Genomic DNA, 18,440 nt, shown 5'->3' on the forward strand with positions numbered 1-18,440 from the left:
TTGTAGCATATTCCCGTTAACTGTCTCTCTGGATGTCTTGATGTTAGATGTCCTAGCTAAATGTTCATTGTAATATTCCAAAACAGGCTTCAAAACCACTTATAGCAAAAAGTATTAATACTCCAAAGAATTTGTCTTGATGTACCTTTTAATATATTGATAATAACGTACGAGACATGTATGTGGTATTCTCGTTTTTAAGCATTTTACACAATTTACCTCCTAATCTATATATTGTAAACTATTTGAGCGGTCAACGTGTTAGTATTTCTTCAGTTTGGCTTAAGAATGCATAGCGTTGGTTTTTTTTAAGTTTTACAAATTCGTTGAATTGTAAAATTTCAATTAACACGGGCGTTAACGTGCATTCTTAGCGCCAAATTATACGCTCAAGTTTCCTATTTTTTTATATTTATTGTAAAACCCCGTTTAAATTTAAGAATTTTATACGCATGTCTTGTTAATATTTTATTGTTGTTACACTCGGAAAATAAAATAAATTGTCTTCAAAACTATGTTTTTTATTCCTAATAATTAATTAATAAAGTCTATTTAGGTACCAAACAGTTAAGAACATAACTACAAATTTCTCACTTGAATGATTACTTATTTAAGAAAAATTTAGTGGATTAGTCAATATAAAAATACATTACAAAACAATCATTCCTTCTATAAAGTGCATCTGACAGGTAAACTTCGTTATTGTAAACAGGTAAATAATAATCCGGCTATTATGTGCAACATAGCGTAAACCCCCTCAATTCTGGTTGTGACAGTATTGTGTACACTTTAATTTGTTTTCCAATGCGTATTTTACTGGAAATTAATTGTCCTGTATGACCCGTCTTTATAATATTCGGCCCTCCAAGCAGAAGAAAAATTATAGCTAATCCTAGAATTTGCTATTTAAAAATCTTACTAACTTAAAATGTCGTTGATGAGTGAAAATCAACAAAACAATCACACAAAGTCTGAAGTTCCAGTTTTTTTTATTTTCTTGTGACTAGTTTTGCTTTTTGGTTATCATTAGAGACTTAAAGAAAAAATAGAAATTATTAGGAGACAATCTTTTTCAAGCATAGAAAGTACTTTTCTGTATTTAAAAACTTTATAAAAACCACCAGAGCCCTGGAGGTGTTGCTGAATCTCATGCCATAAGACATTTTTATTAAGATGGATAATCGGATTAAAAGACACATAGCTCTGGGACAACATGCCACTGTCTTCCAGGCAGAAGTATTTGCAATCTTGTCCTGCGGGCTGGAACTATTGTCCAGTCCCCTAATTGGACAGAATATTAATATCTGCTCAGATATCAGGGCAGCCATAACATCCGCCTCATCTAGGTGCCAGGACATTCTGATGTTCCTGGCAATGAGGAGACCGACCTGTTGAAAAACAACTACTGAGACTCGACAGAAGCAATTTAAGAACGGTGACAGACTTATTGACCGGTCATTGTCACCTTAGACGACATTAGTCTTTGATGGGTGTTGCTGAGGATCCCGAATTTAGGGGATGCTTAGAAGATGAAGAAACTTCCGGACATGTCCTTATGACCTGTCCTGTCTTCTCTTACGCGCGTATGCGCATACTGGGACAGCCAATGCTGTTGCCCAGGGACTTATGCCCCAGCAACCTGGTGGCTTTTATAAAGGACACTGGCTGCTGTAGCTCCCTTACTGGCGGGACGTGACCGGCCCATATAGGAGACCTTGAAAAACTTCACTCGAATTCTACCTCCTTAATTTAGAATTTGGTCTTAAAGCAAAAATACCATCAGAATAAGTGATTTTAAAAATCTTCAGCACAAATACATCCTGTATACTCTTACGTCATGTCCAAGATTGATTGAATAAAACAATTATTACGGTGCAATAATGTTGGAAAGAACTGGACATGGATCGTACAGGTATATCTCGTTTCATTACGAAAGATAATACCTGATGTTGACCACATATTCATTATTAAAAGAAAAGTGATATAGTTATTCCTTTTTTCTTTATTCCTTCCGGCTATTGGAATGAACAGAGGTAAGGCGAGAAAAAAATTTTAATTAGACTTTCGTCTAGAATAGAAAGGAAAAGCTATAATAAGGTAATCACACCTTTAAGGTTGTCCCGGTAACGTCTTGTTAAGCGCCAACTATTATTTGTGTAATTGTGTCCTCGATCGGACATCTGATACGTCCAATTTTGCTTTCTTTTGCTACTCTACTTGCAGACTGTTTTGGAAAAATTGTTTACTCCTATTTAAAAATATTTTAGTAAAGCAGTATACTGTTATTGAAAAAGTTGTTCTTACCTCCCCTTCTTGACAGCATAAATCAGTACAACATGAGACATATAGGAATAGTCTTTGTTATCGTATTATAGAGAAGTAAATAACCGTTATGTACCTGTAAAGACATTTCTATAACTTTACATTACACACTCTGTATATCCTCCTATATGCTTGACTTTGAAATAATTAGTCTAGTATTTTTTTGGTAAAAGTAAAAATAAATTTATTTGCATAAAAGTACCGTATAATCGGATTATTTTAAGTTGCGTTTTAATCAGGCTATCCCCTAAATCCCGGGGGTGGTTTTGGCTTTTCTAAACCCGTTCTAATTAAACGTGCAGTTACAAAGCGAATATACGCAGAACTAATCGTCATCAGTCAGTGTGTTCTTTATTTTTGCCCATTTAAATCCTACAGTTTTCAGAAACTAAACTGATATTTGTTTGTTTATGGTGGGGACGTTTCACTTAAAAATTAGTTACCGTGGTTACTAGCGGTCTGGGGACCAATCAAACTGCTTCATATCCAAACGTCACACGTTGCTACAGGTTTATTTAAACGCCGCGTCCGCCCGCGCCTTTTCACAATTATACGGGAAAGTTAACGGACTCGATAGTTATCTTTTACCTGTGAACGATCTTGAAATCTCGTTTGAATTTGTTCTCAAGCAAACTAAAACGTCGATCAAATGAAGTGTCCGGAACCACAATGCTGAAGATGGTGGCTCGAAACGTCACGGTACAAGACATACCGTACTCACGTCTGTTCCAGATACCATCCACAGATGATGAGCGAGATTTCATCTCGCTGGACGAGCTCAAACCTACCATGGTGCATCAGAATGTTCCACCACAGCCTGTTCATAACTATGAACCGACCTATTATCAGCTCACAAACATCAATGAGTAAGTTTTTTAAATATAAGAAGAAAAATATGAATTACCATCAGTGCTTTAGTTGTTATACAAGGTGTAAATGTAAAGTTTATTATCTGAGTGTGGCAAATGTTATTGTTTGTGAAAGTATCAGACTCATCAGAGGTTTGATCTGTTTGTAATTGTTTCTCATTATTTTAAAAACTGATAATTTAAGGGGCTTAACCACCTTGAGATAACTCTAACCGGAACCCTAACAGACAGGCTCTAAACAGGCCAAATCCAGTTCTTTATGCCTGTTTTCCCGACACTTTGATTTGAATGTGACAGATCAGGTGCGAAATAACACAATCTAAACTAAACGTATCTAAACTGTCCTTTAAACTTAACTTAACCATTGTTGGGGAAATGGACAAGACGACAGTTTTGAGGGTCACGTGACACTTTTCTGCTATTTTGACAAAATTTTAACAGTATTTTCAAAATCACATGGCATTTTTTTCGATATTTTCTTATTTTGAACAGATTTTCAAAGTCACGTAGCATTTTTGCACCATTTTGACAGTTTTCCAAAATCACATGACATTTTTCCGCTTTTTTTGGCAGTGACTCAGTCACGTGGACACCTTTTTGATATTTTTTTATTTGGCATAGTTTTTAGGGAGAGATTATAGGATATAGTCCCTCAAATATCTTCTTTAGGAAGTTTTTTAGGGCAAAAATGCCCTAAAGCAATCTTGTTGTAGACTCATCAGGCCTACTTTTATAGTTATTTATCTAACAAGTGCGGGAAGTGACACTTTTCCGCACGCTGACTGCAATTGGTCCGCTATTGAGTGCGGAAAAGGCACTTCCGGCACGTATTAGGTACAATATTTTTCTTACGATTACTACCATACTTCTCAGGCATAATTAAACTATAATAATTATCAATGCAATCAAAATCGTGCGGTAATAGTTATTTACATTACTAGTGTGGTATGAGCATTTTTATAGTCAAGAGTGGGAAGTGATCGCACGAGTCCATTAATTTGCCATACCACACGAGTATTGTATGTACAATATTTTGTCTACGATTAACACAGAAATTATCAATTTTTAACTCTAACTTTGAGTTACGTAATGAGAGATTTTACAGTCAGTAGTGCGATAATGATTGTTTTATTGTACTCTTAGGGTGCTACTATAGTGACTGTAAAATCCCTCATTACGTAACTCAAAGAAAGCTATGTAATGCATCATTACCGTGCTAGTAGTAGATAAAGTACTTCTACCTAGTAGGATAAGGTACTATTACCGCACTAGAGCAAAAAACTACTACTTCCACCATAAAAAAAGACAAAGTACACTTTTCCTTTTTTAGTGCTTGAAATCCAGTTTTAGACACTCGATAATGGATTGTAGCGTCAAAAAACGAATTTTAATACTATTTCTAGTAGAAAATAACAAGTTTTTAGACTATTCAGTACACATTTGGACTCTCACAAGTCTTGAATGTTTTGTTTTACACTACCTATAGTCTAAAAAATTGAACGATAGTGAAAATTAGTCCAAAAATCCTGTTTTTTGACTATTTTAAAACCTCCTATGATCAGGTGTGAATGCTTTTAAACTATTTTAAAGTAAAAGAGACAATAACCCAGATAGACAATGGTAATTGTCCCAGGCTGGTAATAAACTCATTTTAAGTATCATGCAAGCTGAAAATTGAAGTTACACTTTTTTGCAATTTCATTTCAGGACACCCTGTGCAATTTCATTTCATAACCCGTAAAAGTTGGTTTAAAAAATGGATTTCCATAATTTTATTGGCCACAGTTTCGAATATCCCACTAAGGCCCAGTTTTACAACCGCAGTTAAAACCGAGTTTAGTTTAAACTACGACTAGCGTATTATGCTGGTTCTAGTTTATCTTTTTATATTGCAAATAGTCAAATTTTCTATTAGTTTCTGTTAGTTTATATAAGTATTACTAAAGTTTTTTTAAGTAGTTTGCTAAATTTTGCCAAATAATAATCTTAAATCATCGTAAACAACTTCATTGATAACCTTCATCGATTAAGGAAGACCCTTACAGATAATCTTGTTAGTACAACTTTGTTGTGGTATTCCACTAGGTCAAGGATAAACCGTGGTCAGTTTTCCAGTTCGGTTAGGTCAGGAATAAACATTAATTTGCTATCTTATCGTAAATTGTGATTTGATATTTGTCAATAATGGTTTAGGGGTCCGTGCTCGTCATCGTATCCGGCTTCGTTGTCCAGTTGCACGTCCACCATGATGGACAATCCAGTGGTGGACAGTACACTCAACCTACCCACAGTACGAAAAAGAAAAGCGTCCTTCCAGTAAGTATTTGTTTATAATAATTTATTATTATTGTTTAAATGAAGTACAAAAGATTTAAGAACAAATAACCCAGCAACAATTTTAGAAATGTTTTTAATTTATTTAACTAAACGACCATATTTTACTCTATTTTCAAACCAAGCTATCAAGTACACTGATAAAATTAAAATAAAAATTAGTTACACCTATTGAAAAGTATGTATATTTCTTTATTTACTTAATGTGTAATCATTAATTAAATAAATAACAACTTATAAGATTTGCTTACCGTGTTATTGATTATTGACCCTTGGAGGAACTGTTAACTGTTATCAATTTCACGAAAATTGGTCAAATTCAGCAACTACAAAAGCAAACTCTTTGATACAAATAAGAAAAGTTTAATAATTATTTTAGTTAATTAATCCATTAATGATATTTGAAAAGATGAATTAAGCTTGTGACATACTTAGGTGAAAGTCGTGTAAACTAAATTAAAACAGCAGCTCTCCTAATCATTGTCTAGGAAATCCTGTAGGATTTCCCTCTAAGAACAGCGCTAATTACATGAAACGCGTTTCGATAATTCCAGTCTAAGAATTCAACAGTTTAAGAGCCGCAGGTTAATTTGAAACCTTAAAACGCATTGCAAAAGTTTCGATTTGTTGTTCTTGCAGTAAGTTCACTCGATTATTATAACAAGTTTGACTAGAGCCAGTTACGTCACGTGTTTCTATAAGTGAATCCGTATACGAACTTCAAAGGAAACGACTGTAATTAATTTTCAATTGTTTGGGGTTTGAGGGGTGCTAATAACAACTTGTTTGTTGCTGCCTGACAAGTGCCAAACTTTTTTTTTTGCAGTGATCTCAGTAGTGATTTGGACGATGACAATGGTGACGACTCTAAATCTTCCAAGACCGACGACAATAAGAAGTAAGTAAGAATTTTTAATTTTACTATTTAAGCAGAATATTTAACAAAGTGAAATTCTCTCCATTGAAATCAAATATTAAACTGGAATCACCTAAAGAAATAAAGAAAGTTGCTGGTATATTGAAGGTTTTAGAAAGTTTAGTTTTAACCTGACTGATTCTCAGATGGGTTCTTTAAATTCTATAGTAGCTTCAGAAACACCAGAACCTCATTGTCACGATCTGCAAGAGCTCCAAACAAACCCAACTTGTTTTGTTACATTTTGGACAAATTTGCTTGGTATATTGAAGGTTTTAGAAAGTTTAGTTTTAACCTGACTATTCTCAGATGAGTTTCTTACAATCTATGGTTGCCTCAAGAATACCAAAACTTTACTGTCACGATCTGCAAGACCACCAAAAAACTCAATTTGTTTTAGTTTACTTTTGGTCAAATTTATAAACAATTATGTTTCCTTATATCTTATTTTCTAGAATCACAAACTATTGTCTCACTCCACTAAATGTAGATATTAGAAGAACTTCTTCTACATTTACTTAGAAAATCTCTTATTATCATTGTGATAGTTACTGTTCACTGTTTTAAGTATCTATTAACTTAATGTTGTCATTATTTTACCTTCTCAGTTACAATGTAATTGGTAACCTATCCCTATATTTGCTCTTTTGATAATAATTACATAAATTAAAACAAACGGTGGGTCCTGATATTAATTAACCGTTAGCTAAATTATGAAATTGCGTTGTATTAAATAACCTTAGGAAAGTTAACGGTAAATTGCATTCTTTCACCCGATTTATCTCAGTATGTAACCTTCTGATGCAAGAAAAAATTTTACGTGCACAACAATCAAAGACCATATTTTAGAAAAATTTCATTTTTCGATATCCAGTTAGGTCAAAACTAGCTGGGGTAGAGAAAAGTGATGTAATGTCCAGTTAACGGATGCAGTTATATTTGCGAACCCTAGTAATGCAATAATCAAGCTAAATCAAGTTCAAGGTGGTCTAGCTGGGTGTTACTGTAAACAGTTATTCGAATTTATATAGGGTGGTTCAAACAGTTAGTTCAGGATTGATTCCTGTAGCCTGAAGGGTTTTACTTAATTTTTTTCAATCCAACACTACTTCCTCAAAGCATGATTGTTGTAAAGCTGTTATGCAACTGAAATTGCGCAGAAAAATCTGAAAATACCAGAGAAAAGTCACACTCTGTACAGAACAGAATCATAGCCAGTCCCGTTAGATCGGCATATAAAATGTAAACTGCACATTTTAGTCACACCTACTATTTACTATATTATTACCATTCACACTAAATGATTTCAGGTAGTGAATGTTTTTAACTAAGAAGGAAAATATTTCTTATACTATTTTTTTTCTTGATTTTTAATATTCAATATGTTGGCTGTGTATATTTTAATATTTTAAATTATTGTATCTTACACATTTTAAACCGTTTTTGTAACGGTGTGTCCCGGTAAATAAAGTAATGTAGATCTAATGTGATATTTTATGTAGAAGTTTTTTAAACTTTGAGTATATGTTTTGCCAGTTTTATTACGGCTTCCTCAAGATCTTCTTCTTGAAGTGCCTTCTCCATTTAATGAAGATCGGCAACAATTCTGGCAAAATCGTCTCTGTCTTGGGCTCTTCTTATTAGGGAGTTTGAATCTAAGACTGTCCAATTCCTTATGTCCAGCCAAGAGCTCAAGACACTATAAATACACAAAAACTTGTGCAGAATTATACATGTAATTTAAATAAGAAAGACATAATAATAAATTGGTTTTGGTTGTTCTACTGCTTGTGCTCAGTATTCTTAGAACAACAAAAATATATTTCAGCAAAGAATACTAATTTAGGCTATTTCTATCTCAATTTCAGCATTTTTAAACCACTTTAAGTGTTGATTTTAACGTTTTTAAGTAATTTTTAATTATCAGTCAGCATTTTTTGGACAATTAAATTATATTTTAGCAAATAAACTACCTTCCAAAATAGGCATATATACCTATAAATTTTAACACTTTTAAACCACTTTAATAGTGTGTGAGCATTTCTAGATCAAGACTCAATAGACTTCCAAGCACATCTAGGATACAGTAAGTGAGGAAAACAAAATCTTATAGCGACCAAGATGACCACTATAAACTAAAAGAAAAATTAACATAACAAAAAAGCGATAGAAAACCAAACAAGATAATAAAAGAATTACACTAAGAAGAAATAACATTAGTTTCCAATAAATATCTTCAATTTTTGCAAAATGTAAATCAAAACGTTTTGACAAATATGTATTTTGACTCTGGAGCTTTTAAGGTTAATACTGTGCACTTTAGCCAGTGATATAGCGTAACAAGAATACATTACAATCAGAGCACTACTAAGTAAATCAAATATTAAATTAGTAAAATTTTTAGCTGCATAACTTTATATAATCTGTTTTCAGGCAAAATCACAGCGAAATTGAGAAACGACGCCGTGACAAAATGAACACCTACATCACCGAATTATCTTCAATGATCCCAATGTGCCACGCCATGTCCAGGAAATTGGACAAATTGACTGTACTTCGTATGGCCGTACAACACTTAAAAACCATCAACGCTGTAAACTCGTACACGGAGGGACACTACAAACCCTCGTTTCTGACGGATCAGGAGTTAAAACATTTAATTCTGCAGGTAAGTTATCAGTAACAATAAAATAGATCTTAAACTTTACAAATTCATTGTTATTAATAAAATTTTTGATTTTAGGCTGCAGATGGTTTCCTGTTTGTAGTTGGATGTGACAGAGGAAGGATACTCTACGTATCTCAGTCCGTTTCTAAAGTCTTAAATTATTCTCAGGTGTGTGATAAGAGTCCAGTAGAAATGTTGAAAATGTAAGATTATCTAGGTTACTACCATCTTGATTTAAAAGCAAGGATTCACCATTGCTGCTAATGCTAATTAGGTGGCAGCAATCTGATAATTTTTTTCATTTGATCTTACTAAGAATTAAATATGGTGAAACTTATTAGGTGGACCTACTAGGACAAAGCTGGTTCGATATATTGCATCCCAAAGACGTTGCCAAAGTGAAAGAACAACTATCTTCATCAGACTTGAACCCTCGAGAAAGATTGATTGACGCCAAAAGTGAGTATTTGAATAAAGAATCCACTATCTCCAATCATCTTCTTGTTGTTTAGCGATGTTACCGGTTAAGACCGATGTACCTCAAGGAGCTTCCAGACTGTGTCCTGGTGCTAGAAGGTCGTTTTTCTGTCGAATGAAATGCAGAACCTCCTCGCAGGTCAAGGAGGAAGCGGATACAACCACTGGGTGCCATCAGAGGAAGACCAAGCTAAATTCAGGTGTGCACCAAGTTCTTATCTTATTATTGCAATTATATTTACTAAGTTTTGTTCAGATAAGAAATTCAATGTGATTCAATGCACCGGTTATCTAAAATCTTGGTCGCCGGCCATGATGGGTGTGGAAGAGCAGGAAGATGCCGACTCTGACTCTTCCAATATGTCTTGTTTAGTTGCCATCGGAAGGATTTTACCGCACATATCTACAGTAGCTCTGACCAGACACAGCGACAAGGCTCAACGTCCTATCCAGTTCGTGTCCAGGCATGCCCTGGACGGTAAATTTATTTTTATAGATCAAAGGTGGGTTCGAACTTGTGACAAGTATATTTATTAAATTTGTTTTTGAAGCACGTCAACTATAGCCCTTTGTTCCACATTTTGTAAAGCAAAGCTTCGTTTATTCTTCTAGGGCAACTTTAGTACTCGGGTACTTGCCGCAAGAAATGTTAGGCACCAGCATGTACGAGTACTACCACAACGACGACATCCTGACTTTGGCAGACCGGCACAAAATGGCGCTACAATCCACAGAATGCATATCAACCAATGTGTACAGGTAAAGAAGATATGTTACCTCCCAGTAAACGTGCTTCATAAATTTGAACTATTTCCGAGATATTTATGAAAATGTCCGAAAAATTTAAGTCGCCTTTAAATGGTACAACTTAGCAATATGCACTCAACACCAATTGATAGCCTCATTCATTAGCTATCTACGGTTTTCTTATGCGTTTATAGAAAATGTTTCCCATAACACGATTAAATGAAGAGATGCACCAGAATTTCGTCCAAATGGGAAATTGTTGGACCCCTCAATAGGGTACCATATAAAGTATTACAATAGATTAAATTGAGTCTACAAATCTCAATTCCAGTGTCGGATTACCGTTAAGTGGTACTATTTCCGAGTTTTTAACTTTTTAATGAACTGAGGAACCGTTCAGATTTTTCAGTTCAGATAGGATCAAATAAATATTTGCACGTAGTATACGTTTTTCACTGAACTACCCTGTGTTCTTCAGCGTGTATTACCCGCTAATTAAATATTTTAACTAGACAACACTAGACGATATTTCTAAAGTAGAACACTTTTTGTATCTGATACAGGTTTCGGACTAAAGAAGGTGACTTCATCAGGCTTCGAAGCGAGTGGAAATCATTCAAAAATCCTTGGACCAAAGAAGTGGAATATGTGATTTCTAAAAACAATTTAGTCCTGTAAGTTTATTGCTAATTTAGTGTTCCCTTGATTGTTGAGTTGATGATTTCAGTAGCGATTTTGGCTTAGTGGAGAGCAGTGCTGTGAAGGAAACTGTCCAGGAAAACTTTGACTTGTTCCCTAGTGGTATGTCTAGTGTTTCATTATTTTTAGTTTGTTTGTTAAGTTGGTTTAGCTTATGGAAAAGACATGAACATGATGATTAGCACTCATGTGGAGGCTAGCAAAATTGGGCGGCAGGTGGTCGATCAAGTCATCGACTCGAAAGTAGACCATCAGGCTGATTCAATGTCTGGATTGTCTAATGGCGAGGTAAATCTGGTCAAACTACCATCAAACCGTTCTAAATTTTTATTTGGTTTTCTGCAGGATCAAATTTCTACCAGTGACCGTTATTTAACCACTTACACTCCAGTGCAGTCGCACAACAGTATGGATGAATTAAATAACTCAAGAGATCCAGGTTTTTACTATCTTAACACACTTGCCAATGTAAAACTGAATTTCTTACAGTTTTAGGTCGGCAAGATGGTTCTCCTGAAATGCTCGAAATGATGTCCTCCTCAAATAGACAGTTTTCAGTGCCGCAAACTCAAAATGGAGGTGCAGTAGCGCCGACAATGGACGGCAATGATGAGGCTGCTATGGCAGTTATTATGAGCCTTTTGGAGGCTGATGCTGGATTGGGTGGACCCGTTGATTTTTCTGGTTTACCATGGCCATTACCTTGACCTAGTCAATACATATGATCTTATTACCTAATTTATTTTCAACATGTACATTTATCTTAATAAAAAAATTAATAATAGAAATTTAGTTGTTTGGTTTCTTTCACATTATTTTAAAGATAATTAAAAATAATTCCAGAGATTAAGATTAAATTTTCTATACTTTTCATAGTCAATATTTTTTTCTACGATTTTTTAATAATGTGGGTATTATTCACTTGGTTTGAATAGATATTATTAGCACCCATTTCAGGATTAACCCACTAGCCCAAAAAATCAAGGCTCTACCCCTAAAACTGGATCAAGTGAAGCATCAAAGATTACTCTGAGTCACCATTTTCTCTGTAGAAGACCTAAAAAATTCTGAAAAATCAGGCTTTCTAAGCTGCCTATGGCGTGCAATCTACAATTATTAATTTTTTACACCATAATATAAATATTTCTACATGAATTTAACCATGTAGAAATGCGGAATACGTAAATGTCTACGTGTAGATTGGTGTATTCTACATCATGTAGCCTACGCGCCCATCACTACTTTGAATTTGCAGCTGACAGCAGTGACAGCTCGGCAAAAATATATGACATAACCTACAATCCTGGGAAATAGTAAATAGTACAAATATTTTAGCACTTTTTTATTCTTTATATGTAAAATCTATATTTTTAAAATATGTTAATAATCTACTAATCTGTAGTTGTTGTAATGGTTTTTATACTGAGAGACGGAAATGGTAAGGGTACCAAAAAGAACTAGAATCAACCCTGCAAATCTGAATTTTTGTAGTTCTCTACATACTGGGGCACAACCGTACATATACCTTGGGGCGTAGCAGACAAAACAACATTCGAATTGCGGAGCGTTCAGTGAGTTCCATACAAGCGAAAATTACAACCAATGTAAGTCACAATCAAACTGGGTTTATGTTATTCTTAACCTGTAGAGGTACTTATCCAGTATTCATTTAATAGTTTTATATTCATATAATTTTTTGTTGCAAATATTATTTAAAAATTAGTAAAACAGCTGGTAAAACTCATACCCCCATTTGCAGTCAAGCCCGGCTTAAGTTAAGCATTGTCCAGACTGTGACTTTTTACAACTTGTATTCTACACTGTCTGAACCACTCTTAACTTAAGATTGGGTTAAAATACGACGGTGCAAATGAGGGACAGTTGTAGGTTTAACAGAATTGATTGAGGCGTAAACCACTGGGGCATTATAGTGTACAAACTGTTGAAACTGTAGGAATTAGTGGGCATTACTTGGGAATTGGCAACATTACTAAGAATAAGTAGGCATTACTGGGCATTAGTATTATTGATAAGTTACCATGTATAGGTACCTAGTCATGGGGTTCATTGTTTAATGGTCTTGTCAGACTACTAAGAGAGATTTTTATGACAAAAAAAAGCATATTTAACACTTTGAGTTATTCAGAATGAATCAGCAGTCATTACTGACTTAAACTCCTTTCATGGCACCCAAGTGAATGGTCAAGTAATCAGTACTGAGGAACAATTAACTGATGGGGACTTAATTACAGTTGGAAGCCTTAATTACAGCTTAGAGTAAGTTTCAACCCTGATCTGCCCACAACTTGCAAGAATCTTTAGCAGATATTTCTAGGTTTATGCTGGATGATTTCAATGTAGACATAGACTGTAACTTAGCGACGGGCACTAAAGAGATGCTAAAATTAGCTTTTAAAGAACTAGGAATCAAATATGATACACATGTGAATTTTAAAGAAGACAAGCAGTGCCTAACACATTACGTCACAGATTTAGTGACCATGCAGTCGCTGAAAAACAGTCCAATTTTGTTGTACTTGCTTGAAAAAACGTTGATTGTAACTCCGAAATATTTCACGGAAATGATTACCGGTCTAGATGATGCACTGCCAATGCCTAATTTTTACAAGTTTTTACCGCCAGTCGATGAACAGTTGCAGAGCAAAGATTTTAGTTTTACCCGTACAGTCTTAAAGGCGAATAGACGTGGTTTGTTTCAGGATATTCTTTTTATTACCTTTCATGAACTTGGTCGTTTGGAGACTCTTCTTACAGAATGTGGTAAGTTGGATGTTATTTTTTCTTGAGTCACTTTAAAATTAAATTTATTCATTACGTTACTAGTCCCGCAAAATGTTGTTAGTAATTACTATTACTAACAAGTTCATGTCTGATTTTATTACTTCTGGGAAAAGATTCAGATCCCTTATTTTTAAACCCTTAATTTTCGGATACTTCTCTTGGTCTTAACATATGGTAGACTTCTGCACTAATTTGAAAAACTTTGGACCTTTTAAAGATTTTTTTAAATTTGGCAAAGAGTATAAAATTGCAGACCTGATGACCTACTTGGAAATTTTATTTAGATGCTTCTGTCTATGGGTACAATTCGGGGACTGCTTTTTTCGACACTCTATACGAAATGTTTCCTCAAGACATGTACTATTGCGTATTAATCCACGGACCGGAAAGTGCACTGGCAAACATCAAAATTTGCGAAATGCGTTTACGGAAAGAAAACTGGGAAAACGTGCAGCAAGTCAATGAAGACGACTTGTATTTAAGCATTTTGCAATGCGTTCAAATTGGGTTTAAGCCCGTATTGGCAGTTCAAAACTGTCAAGATAGTTCTCAACCTATCAGAGATCAGGATGATAGTGATGAATCAAGTAAACATGAACCAAAGACTTCTCAAGTAAAACAACAGTCTGAGTTGGTGATGGGACGATGGGTTTCAAAAAAAAAACCAACAGACCAGTCAATTAAAAAGAGTTTTAAAAGAGAGACTGAGCAAGTTACCTCGACTACATTAGATGATGATGAAGATGAAGCCACACCACCAGGGCTACAAAGTCCAGTGATTCAGAATAAGCCAGAACAAGGCACATCAAAGTACTGTGAATAAATTAAGAGTAATTTGCAGATTTTCTTTAATTTTTCTGGTTTTCAGATTACTTTCGCCAATAATAAGCGTTAAAGAGGAGTCTGCTTTAAAAAGTAGTAACTTCTTAACTAGCGGCCTAAGTGAAATGCGCAAGCCTTCCAAAAAAAGAAGGTAATAGTAGATTGACGGATGGTAATTAATTTTGTTCCCATATAACTTATTTCAGATCGGGTGTGGTTATAAATCCACTTGCGATTAAAAGATTAAACACACAAGGTGCAAAGCAAGAAGACAACTTACTTGAAAATCCGAAAGAAACTCCACCAAAGCATGGTGGTAAGTTCAAGTTAAATTTAACAACAAGCAATAAAATGCAACTAATTGTAGATGAAAAAATCCCAAAAACGGTAGAATACTTGAGCGCCTTACAAAAGAGATACAAAAATTTAGTTTTCACTCCAATGGACAAAACATAATGAAATCACTAATTGAGGCTTTGGGTGTATTTGAGTTGACGCTCTTAATCATTCTCTCCATGAAGTGGAAACTCAAACAAATTGCATTTTGTTTTTGAAATACAATTTTTCTTTATACATTCTGTAATACACTTGATGTTAATGATTTTTCATATAATAGGGAAAAATTATACAATCAGCGAATAGTAATTATTTTATTCCAACATTTCCAAGAACACATCATAAAGTATTTTATTTACAGAAAACGAAGCTCATAGAATTAATTGTTAGTCACTATTTAGGTGATTGTTCAAAATATGGTATTAGTTATAGTACAATAATAACTTCGTCCCCCATTTACTCCCCATCCTCGTCCTCATACTCCTCTTCAGAATTGACAATTAAGCCCTCACTGTCGAGGTACCCCGTATGTCATCTGGCCACTATGACGCTATTTTCACCCGGTAGCGCTCCCTTGAACTCGTAAATCACGTGATGAGGGTCCACTTTAGAGGTCGCTTTTTCCACCAGAGGTTCCATGACGTCACAGTGACAACAGTCGCAGCGCCAATACAACAATAATCCTAAACTCAATACGTCACATTTCGGTCTTACTGTCGTTGTAATAGTAGCAACCTGCAATTGTCCAGAAAACCACGCCCTCCCACACAGTCGTAATGACAGTAACGGCCAAGATGGCGCTGGCGACAATCGACGCGCAATGCATGACGGGAAATAACCAAGATGGCAGCGCGCAAGGTTGGGACTTTTCTGAACCGTTTTGTGGTAGAAGCATGACAACTAGAGTAGCTCCTACAATAATAAGACTGTACAAGCTATGCAGTTTGACGCTAATGACCGTTAGGATAATGGCGGCCAGACAGCTCAAAGACACGCCGAAAGTTAGGTTAGTAGCCCGTCTAGGCTCGCTGGGGGTTTTATTTGTACCAGTTGTGGCAACCTTAATGAACACAACAATTTAGAAACATAACCCCAGAAACAAATTACAAACCTTTAGGCCTTCTTTGTATTCTTCTACTACACCATCAATGTCGGTGGAGGTATCTGTGTGGTTGCCATCGCACGACATAACCTCCATTTCGTTTTCTTCGTTATCAGACGAGCTTTCTTCGATAATGTTGGCCGAACGGTTTTCAAAGAGCAAACACTCTTGCTCTTCAGTTCGGGACAGTTTAGGCGAATTCAACTTGTGAATGTACTGGGGAGTTTTAGTAAAATAGGCCTTGAAACGCTCCCTAAAACTGCGCAGCGCAGAGCGCCCTCTGTTGTTTTGAGTCAGATTTAGTTTGCTGTACTGTATGGTAGCAGATGACGTGGAGATAACTGTAATTAATTCTATTGTAATAAGGAAGAATAATCTGGGCAGCTACATGCTAAATAACTGATTTAATTCTATTTTGCTTAGCCAACCTTGAAGGTCTCCATTGCTGTCAACTATGACGTCAGGCCGGTATCTGGTTGCCATAGCGTCACACGACACCAACACGCACTTGACTAACATTGTAGCGTTCAGTAGTTTGATCAAGTGTGATAGAGGGCAGGCGAACGCCAATATGGCGGCCAGACTGCCCGCTGCAAAAATGGCCAGTATCGGTGCTCCTGTGCTTCTGCTCTGGTAGCCGATGGAACTGACAAACACTTTCCATTCTTTGTCCGACAGACGCACAAAAGCCGTGTAGATGTTGGGCAGTACTTCGGTCAACAGTAGACAGACGGCGCAAATCGTAAATACCGCCATTACAGGCCGCGCCCAATCTACGTCTCTGGTTTGAAATACTTGAATCAAAGGAATGGCGGTACCTTGAAGTTCTCTGTCAGAAATTTTTATTTTAGTTCAGATAACAAAATCCTACAGTTTCAAATGTACTATACAAATATTGAAATAAAATGTCTACTTACCTATATCGAGTCATGAGCGAAAAAACAATAGTTAATACGGTATAAAACAGCCATGGCATGAAAGTGACAGTCGCCATCTTTAAAGCGCTAGAGGGCGCAGCGTGACAAAATGAGTAAGAGCACAGTGCGGCAGCGTTTAGTACCTGAAAATTCAAACTTTACTAAACTAGTTTTAAATACATTCAATTAACGTACCGCTTTTAGGGAATGCACCTTCAAGGACCCTACCCAATTTTGAAAACTGTGCACACTGTGGAAACTTCCCACCAGAGTAAAGAAAGCAAACTTGCTCAACAGCACCAGAAACAAAAGCAAAGCTATCGAAGCAGATTTCTTTTAATTTCCGGAAAAAAATGTTACGTTAATGCAAATGGCGTCCATTGACAGCTAACACTTGCCTCAAGCCCCATCATGAATAAAACAGTAACGACAAGAATGATGGTGACTCCCAAAACATCAGGCCACGGCTCACCCAACGAATGCTGTTCCAGTCCAAACAAAAACTCCCTAAAGTGACCTTTGCTTATGTAGTCAATGGTGGCGCTAGCCAATCTGGCGCAGGTAGCTGCCGCCACTAGATTAGCCAAAATGTCTAGCCACACTATTAAGAAGTTTAACTGGTTGCCTAAGCGTTTGTTTTGCCATGGAGCTTCGCTGTACGTGTGGTCGTAATTGCATATTGCTTTAAACAGAAATTAAGTCAAGGACTTTACTATACATACATCATGTTTGTAGTGGGGTTACCTGATAAGGTAGAAGTACATCCAGCCACAAAAATTCCTAAAATTGTTTCGGCTCCAGTAAATCCGGACGCAACTAGGCCAACTAGAATGGTAATACCAAAACACCAATGGGGTAAGGCCGGACTAAACCCTTCGTACAGGCCGCCCAGATTTACTGTACCCAGCATACTAAATGAACACTTAAAACACTATTTTGTTACTTGAAACATGCTTGCAAACACTGTATTAAGGTGTAAAAGTGGAGCGTTTACCGCGGTTTAGGTCATGGTGGCACACTGTCTATTTTCCACTGCATTTTCCGCTTTTTCCCTCCTGGCACGGCGGGGATGAATCAATAATGCCCTGCGCTCCTCAGATCGTCGGTGTAAATCCGATTAGCGTGTTTAAAATTAGCTTTTAAACCGTGTTAATCAGATTGAAATTACTTCTTTTTAATAATAAATAAGTTTTACCTGTTCTTTTTTTTTATTTCATATTTACAAAATACAACCAAAGAAGACATTATTTAAAAAGCCCAACAGTGTCACGTACCTTTTGACCAATATGAGAAGATTTTATGCTGTACGTATAGAAATGAAGGAAAATGGAAAAAATAACAGAAACTGAAATAACCTAACCCATTTAATTTCAGTGTACTAATAAGAGAAAACGTGCTTTTAGATTATAAAAAAGAAACGTAAATTAGT

At 35.7% G+C, this 18,440-nt stretch overlaps 3 protein-coding genes and 1 long non-coding RNA gene across 15 annotated transcripts; 2 read left to right on the forward strand and 2 right to left on the reverse strand.

Annotated features, from left to right (window-relative positions):
- Positions 1–972: 972 nt before the first annotated feature.
- On the reverse strand, positions 973–1,237 carry LOC145732054 (uncharacterized). Its single transcript, XR_014178933.1, has 2 exons — positions 1,090–1,237; positions 973–1,033 (listed from the first exon to the last, which is right to left on the reverse strand). It is a non-coding gene; the product is annotated as an uncharacterized LOC145732054 (long non-coding RNA).
- Positions 1,238–2,822: 1,585 nt separating this feature from the next.
- Positions 2,823–11,820, forward strand: LOC145731630 (protein cycle-like). 10 transcript variants are annotated; one of them, XM_081983504.1, is made up of 14 exons: positions 2,823–3,188; positions 5,385–5,507; positions 6,352–6,423; positions 8,875–9,109; positions 9,185–9,277; positions 9,451–9,568; positions 9,622–9,786; positions 9,843–10,089; positions 10,199–10,345; positions 10,897–11,007; positions 11,061–11,134; positions 11,175–11,320; positions 11,378–11,471; positions 11,528–11,820. In XM_081983504.1, the coding sequence occupies exons 1-14, from the start codon at positions 2,992–2,994 to the stop codon at positions 11,737–11,739; spliced, it is 2,034 nt and encodes a 677-aa protein (XP_081839630.1). In that variant the 5' UTR covers positions 2,823–2,991; the 3' UTR covers positions 11,740–11,820. The 10 variants fall into 10 exon arrangements, with proteins under 10 accessions (XP_081839630.1, XP_081839633.1, XP_081839629.1 ...); XM_081983507.1 differs by having other exon boundaries at positions 11,537–11,820; XM_081983503.1 differs by having other exon boundaries at positions 2,824–3,188; positions 11,064–11,134; positions 11,522–11,820.
- A 488-nt stretch (positions 11,821–12,308) lies between these two features.
- On the forward strand, positions 12,309–15,297 carry LOC145731371 (uncharacterized). Of its 3 annotated transcripts, none has more exons than XM_081983119.1 (8): positions 12,309–12,470; positions 12,524–12,636; positions 13,179–13,309; positions 13,368–13,813; positions 14,119–14,644; positions 14,703–14,807; positions 14,863–14,969; positions 15,024–15,297. In XM_081983119.1, exons 1-8 carry the CDS (start codon positions 12,443–12,445, stop codon positions 15,110–15,112), a joined length of 1,545 nt encoding a protein of 514 aa, XP_081839245.1. In that variant the 5' UTR covers positions 12,309–12,442; the 3' UTR covers positions 15,113–15,297. The 3 variants fall into 3 exon arrangements, with proteins under 3 accessions (XP_081839245.1, XP_081839244.1, XP_081839246.1); XM_081983118.1 differs by having other exon boundaries at positions 12,310–12,470; positions 14,863–14,972; XM_081983120.1 differs by lacking the exons at positions 12,309–12,470; positions 12,524–12,636 and having other exon boundaries at positions 13,186–13,309; positions 13,358–13,813; positions 14,863–14,972.
- On the reverse strand, positions 15,293–18,316 carry tadr (torn and diminished rhabdomeres). Its single transcript, XM_081983117.1, has 8 exons — positions 17,756–18,316; positions 17,410–17,693; positions 17,207–17,344; positions 17,012–17,154; positions 16,523–16,923; positions 16,104–16,435; positions 15,728–16,052; positions 15,293–15,675 (listed from the first exon to the last, which is right to left on the reverse strand). The coding sequence occupies exons 1-8, from the start codon at positions 17,919–17,921 to the stop codon at positions 15,524–15,526; spliced, it is 1,941 nt and encodes a 646-aa protein (XP_081839243.1). The 5' UTR covers positions 17,922–18,316; the 3' UTR covers positions 15,293–15,523.
- Positions 18,317–18,440: the final 124 nt, after the last annotated feature.

The sequence above is a fragment of the Ips typographus genome, linkage group LG7, assembly GCF_016097725.1.
Source record: "Ips typographus isolate SLU linkage group LG7, UJ_Ityp_2.0, whole genome shotgun sequence".
Lineage (NCBI taxonomy): Eukaryota > Metazoa > Arthropoda > Insecta > Coleoptera > Curculionidae > Ips > Ips typographus.

Excerpts from the sequence above, each read along its gene's own strand:
- LOC145731630 (XM_081983502.1), top strand. The coding sequence starts at position 2,992 with ATGCTGAAGATGGTGGCTCGAAACGTCACGGTACAAGACATACCGTAC. Across the intron at positions 11,008-11,060 it reads TCTAAAAACAATTTAGTCCT|TAGCGATTTTGGCTTAGTGG; the intron begins GTAAGTTTATTG and ends TGATGATTTCAG. Across the intron at positions 11,472-11,521 it reads AAATAACTCAAGAGATCCAG|TTTTAGGTCGGCAAGATGGT; the intron begins GTTTTTACTATC and ends AATTTCTTACAG.
- LOC145731371 (XM_081983118.1), top strand. The coding sequence starts at position 12,443 with ATGGTTTTTATACTGAGAGACGGAAATG. Across the intron at positions 13,814-14,118 it reads GACTCTTCTTACAGAATGTG|ATGCTTCTGTCTATGGGTAC; the intron begins GTAAGTTGGATG and ends AATTTTATTTAG. Across the intron at positions 14,808-14,862 it reads AAGCCTTCCAAAAAAAGAAG|ATCGGGTGTGGTTATAAATC; the intron begins GTAATAGTAGAT and ends AACTTATTTCAG.
- tadr (XM_081983117.1), bottom strand. The coding sequence starts at position 17,921 with ATGCTGGGTACAGTAAATCTGGGCGGCCTGTACGAAGGGTTTAGTCCG. Across the intron at positions 17,155-17,206 it reads AGGTGCATTCCCTAAAAGCG|GTACTAAACGCTGCCGCACT; the intron begins GTACGTTAATTG and ends TTGAATTTTCAG. Across the intron at positions 16,436-16,522 it reads CAGCAATGGAGACCTTCAAG|TTATCTCCACGTCATCTGCT; the intron begins GTTGGCTAAGCA and ends AATTAATTACAG.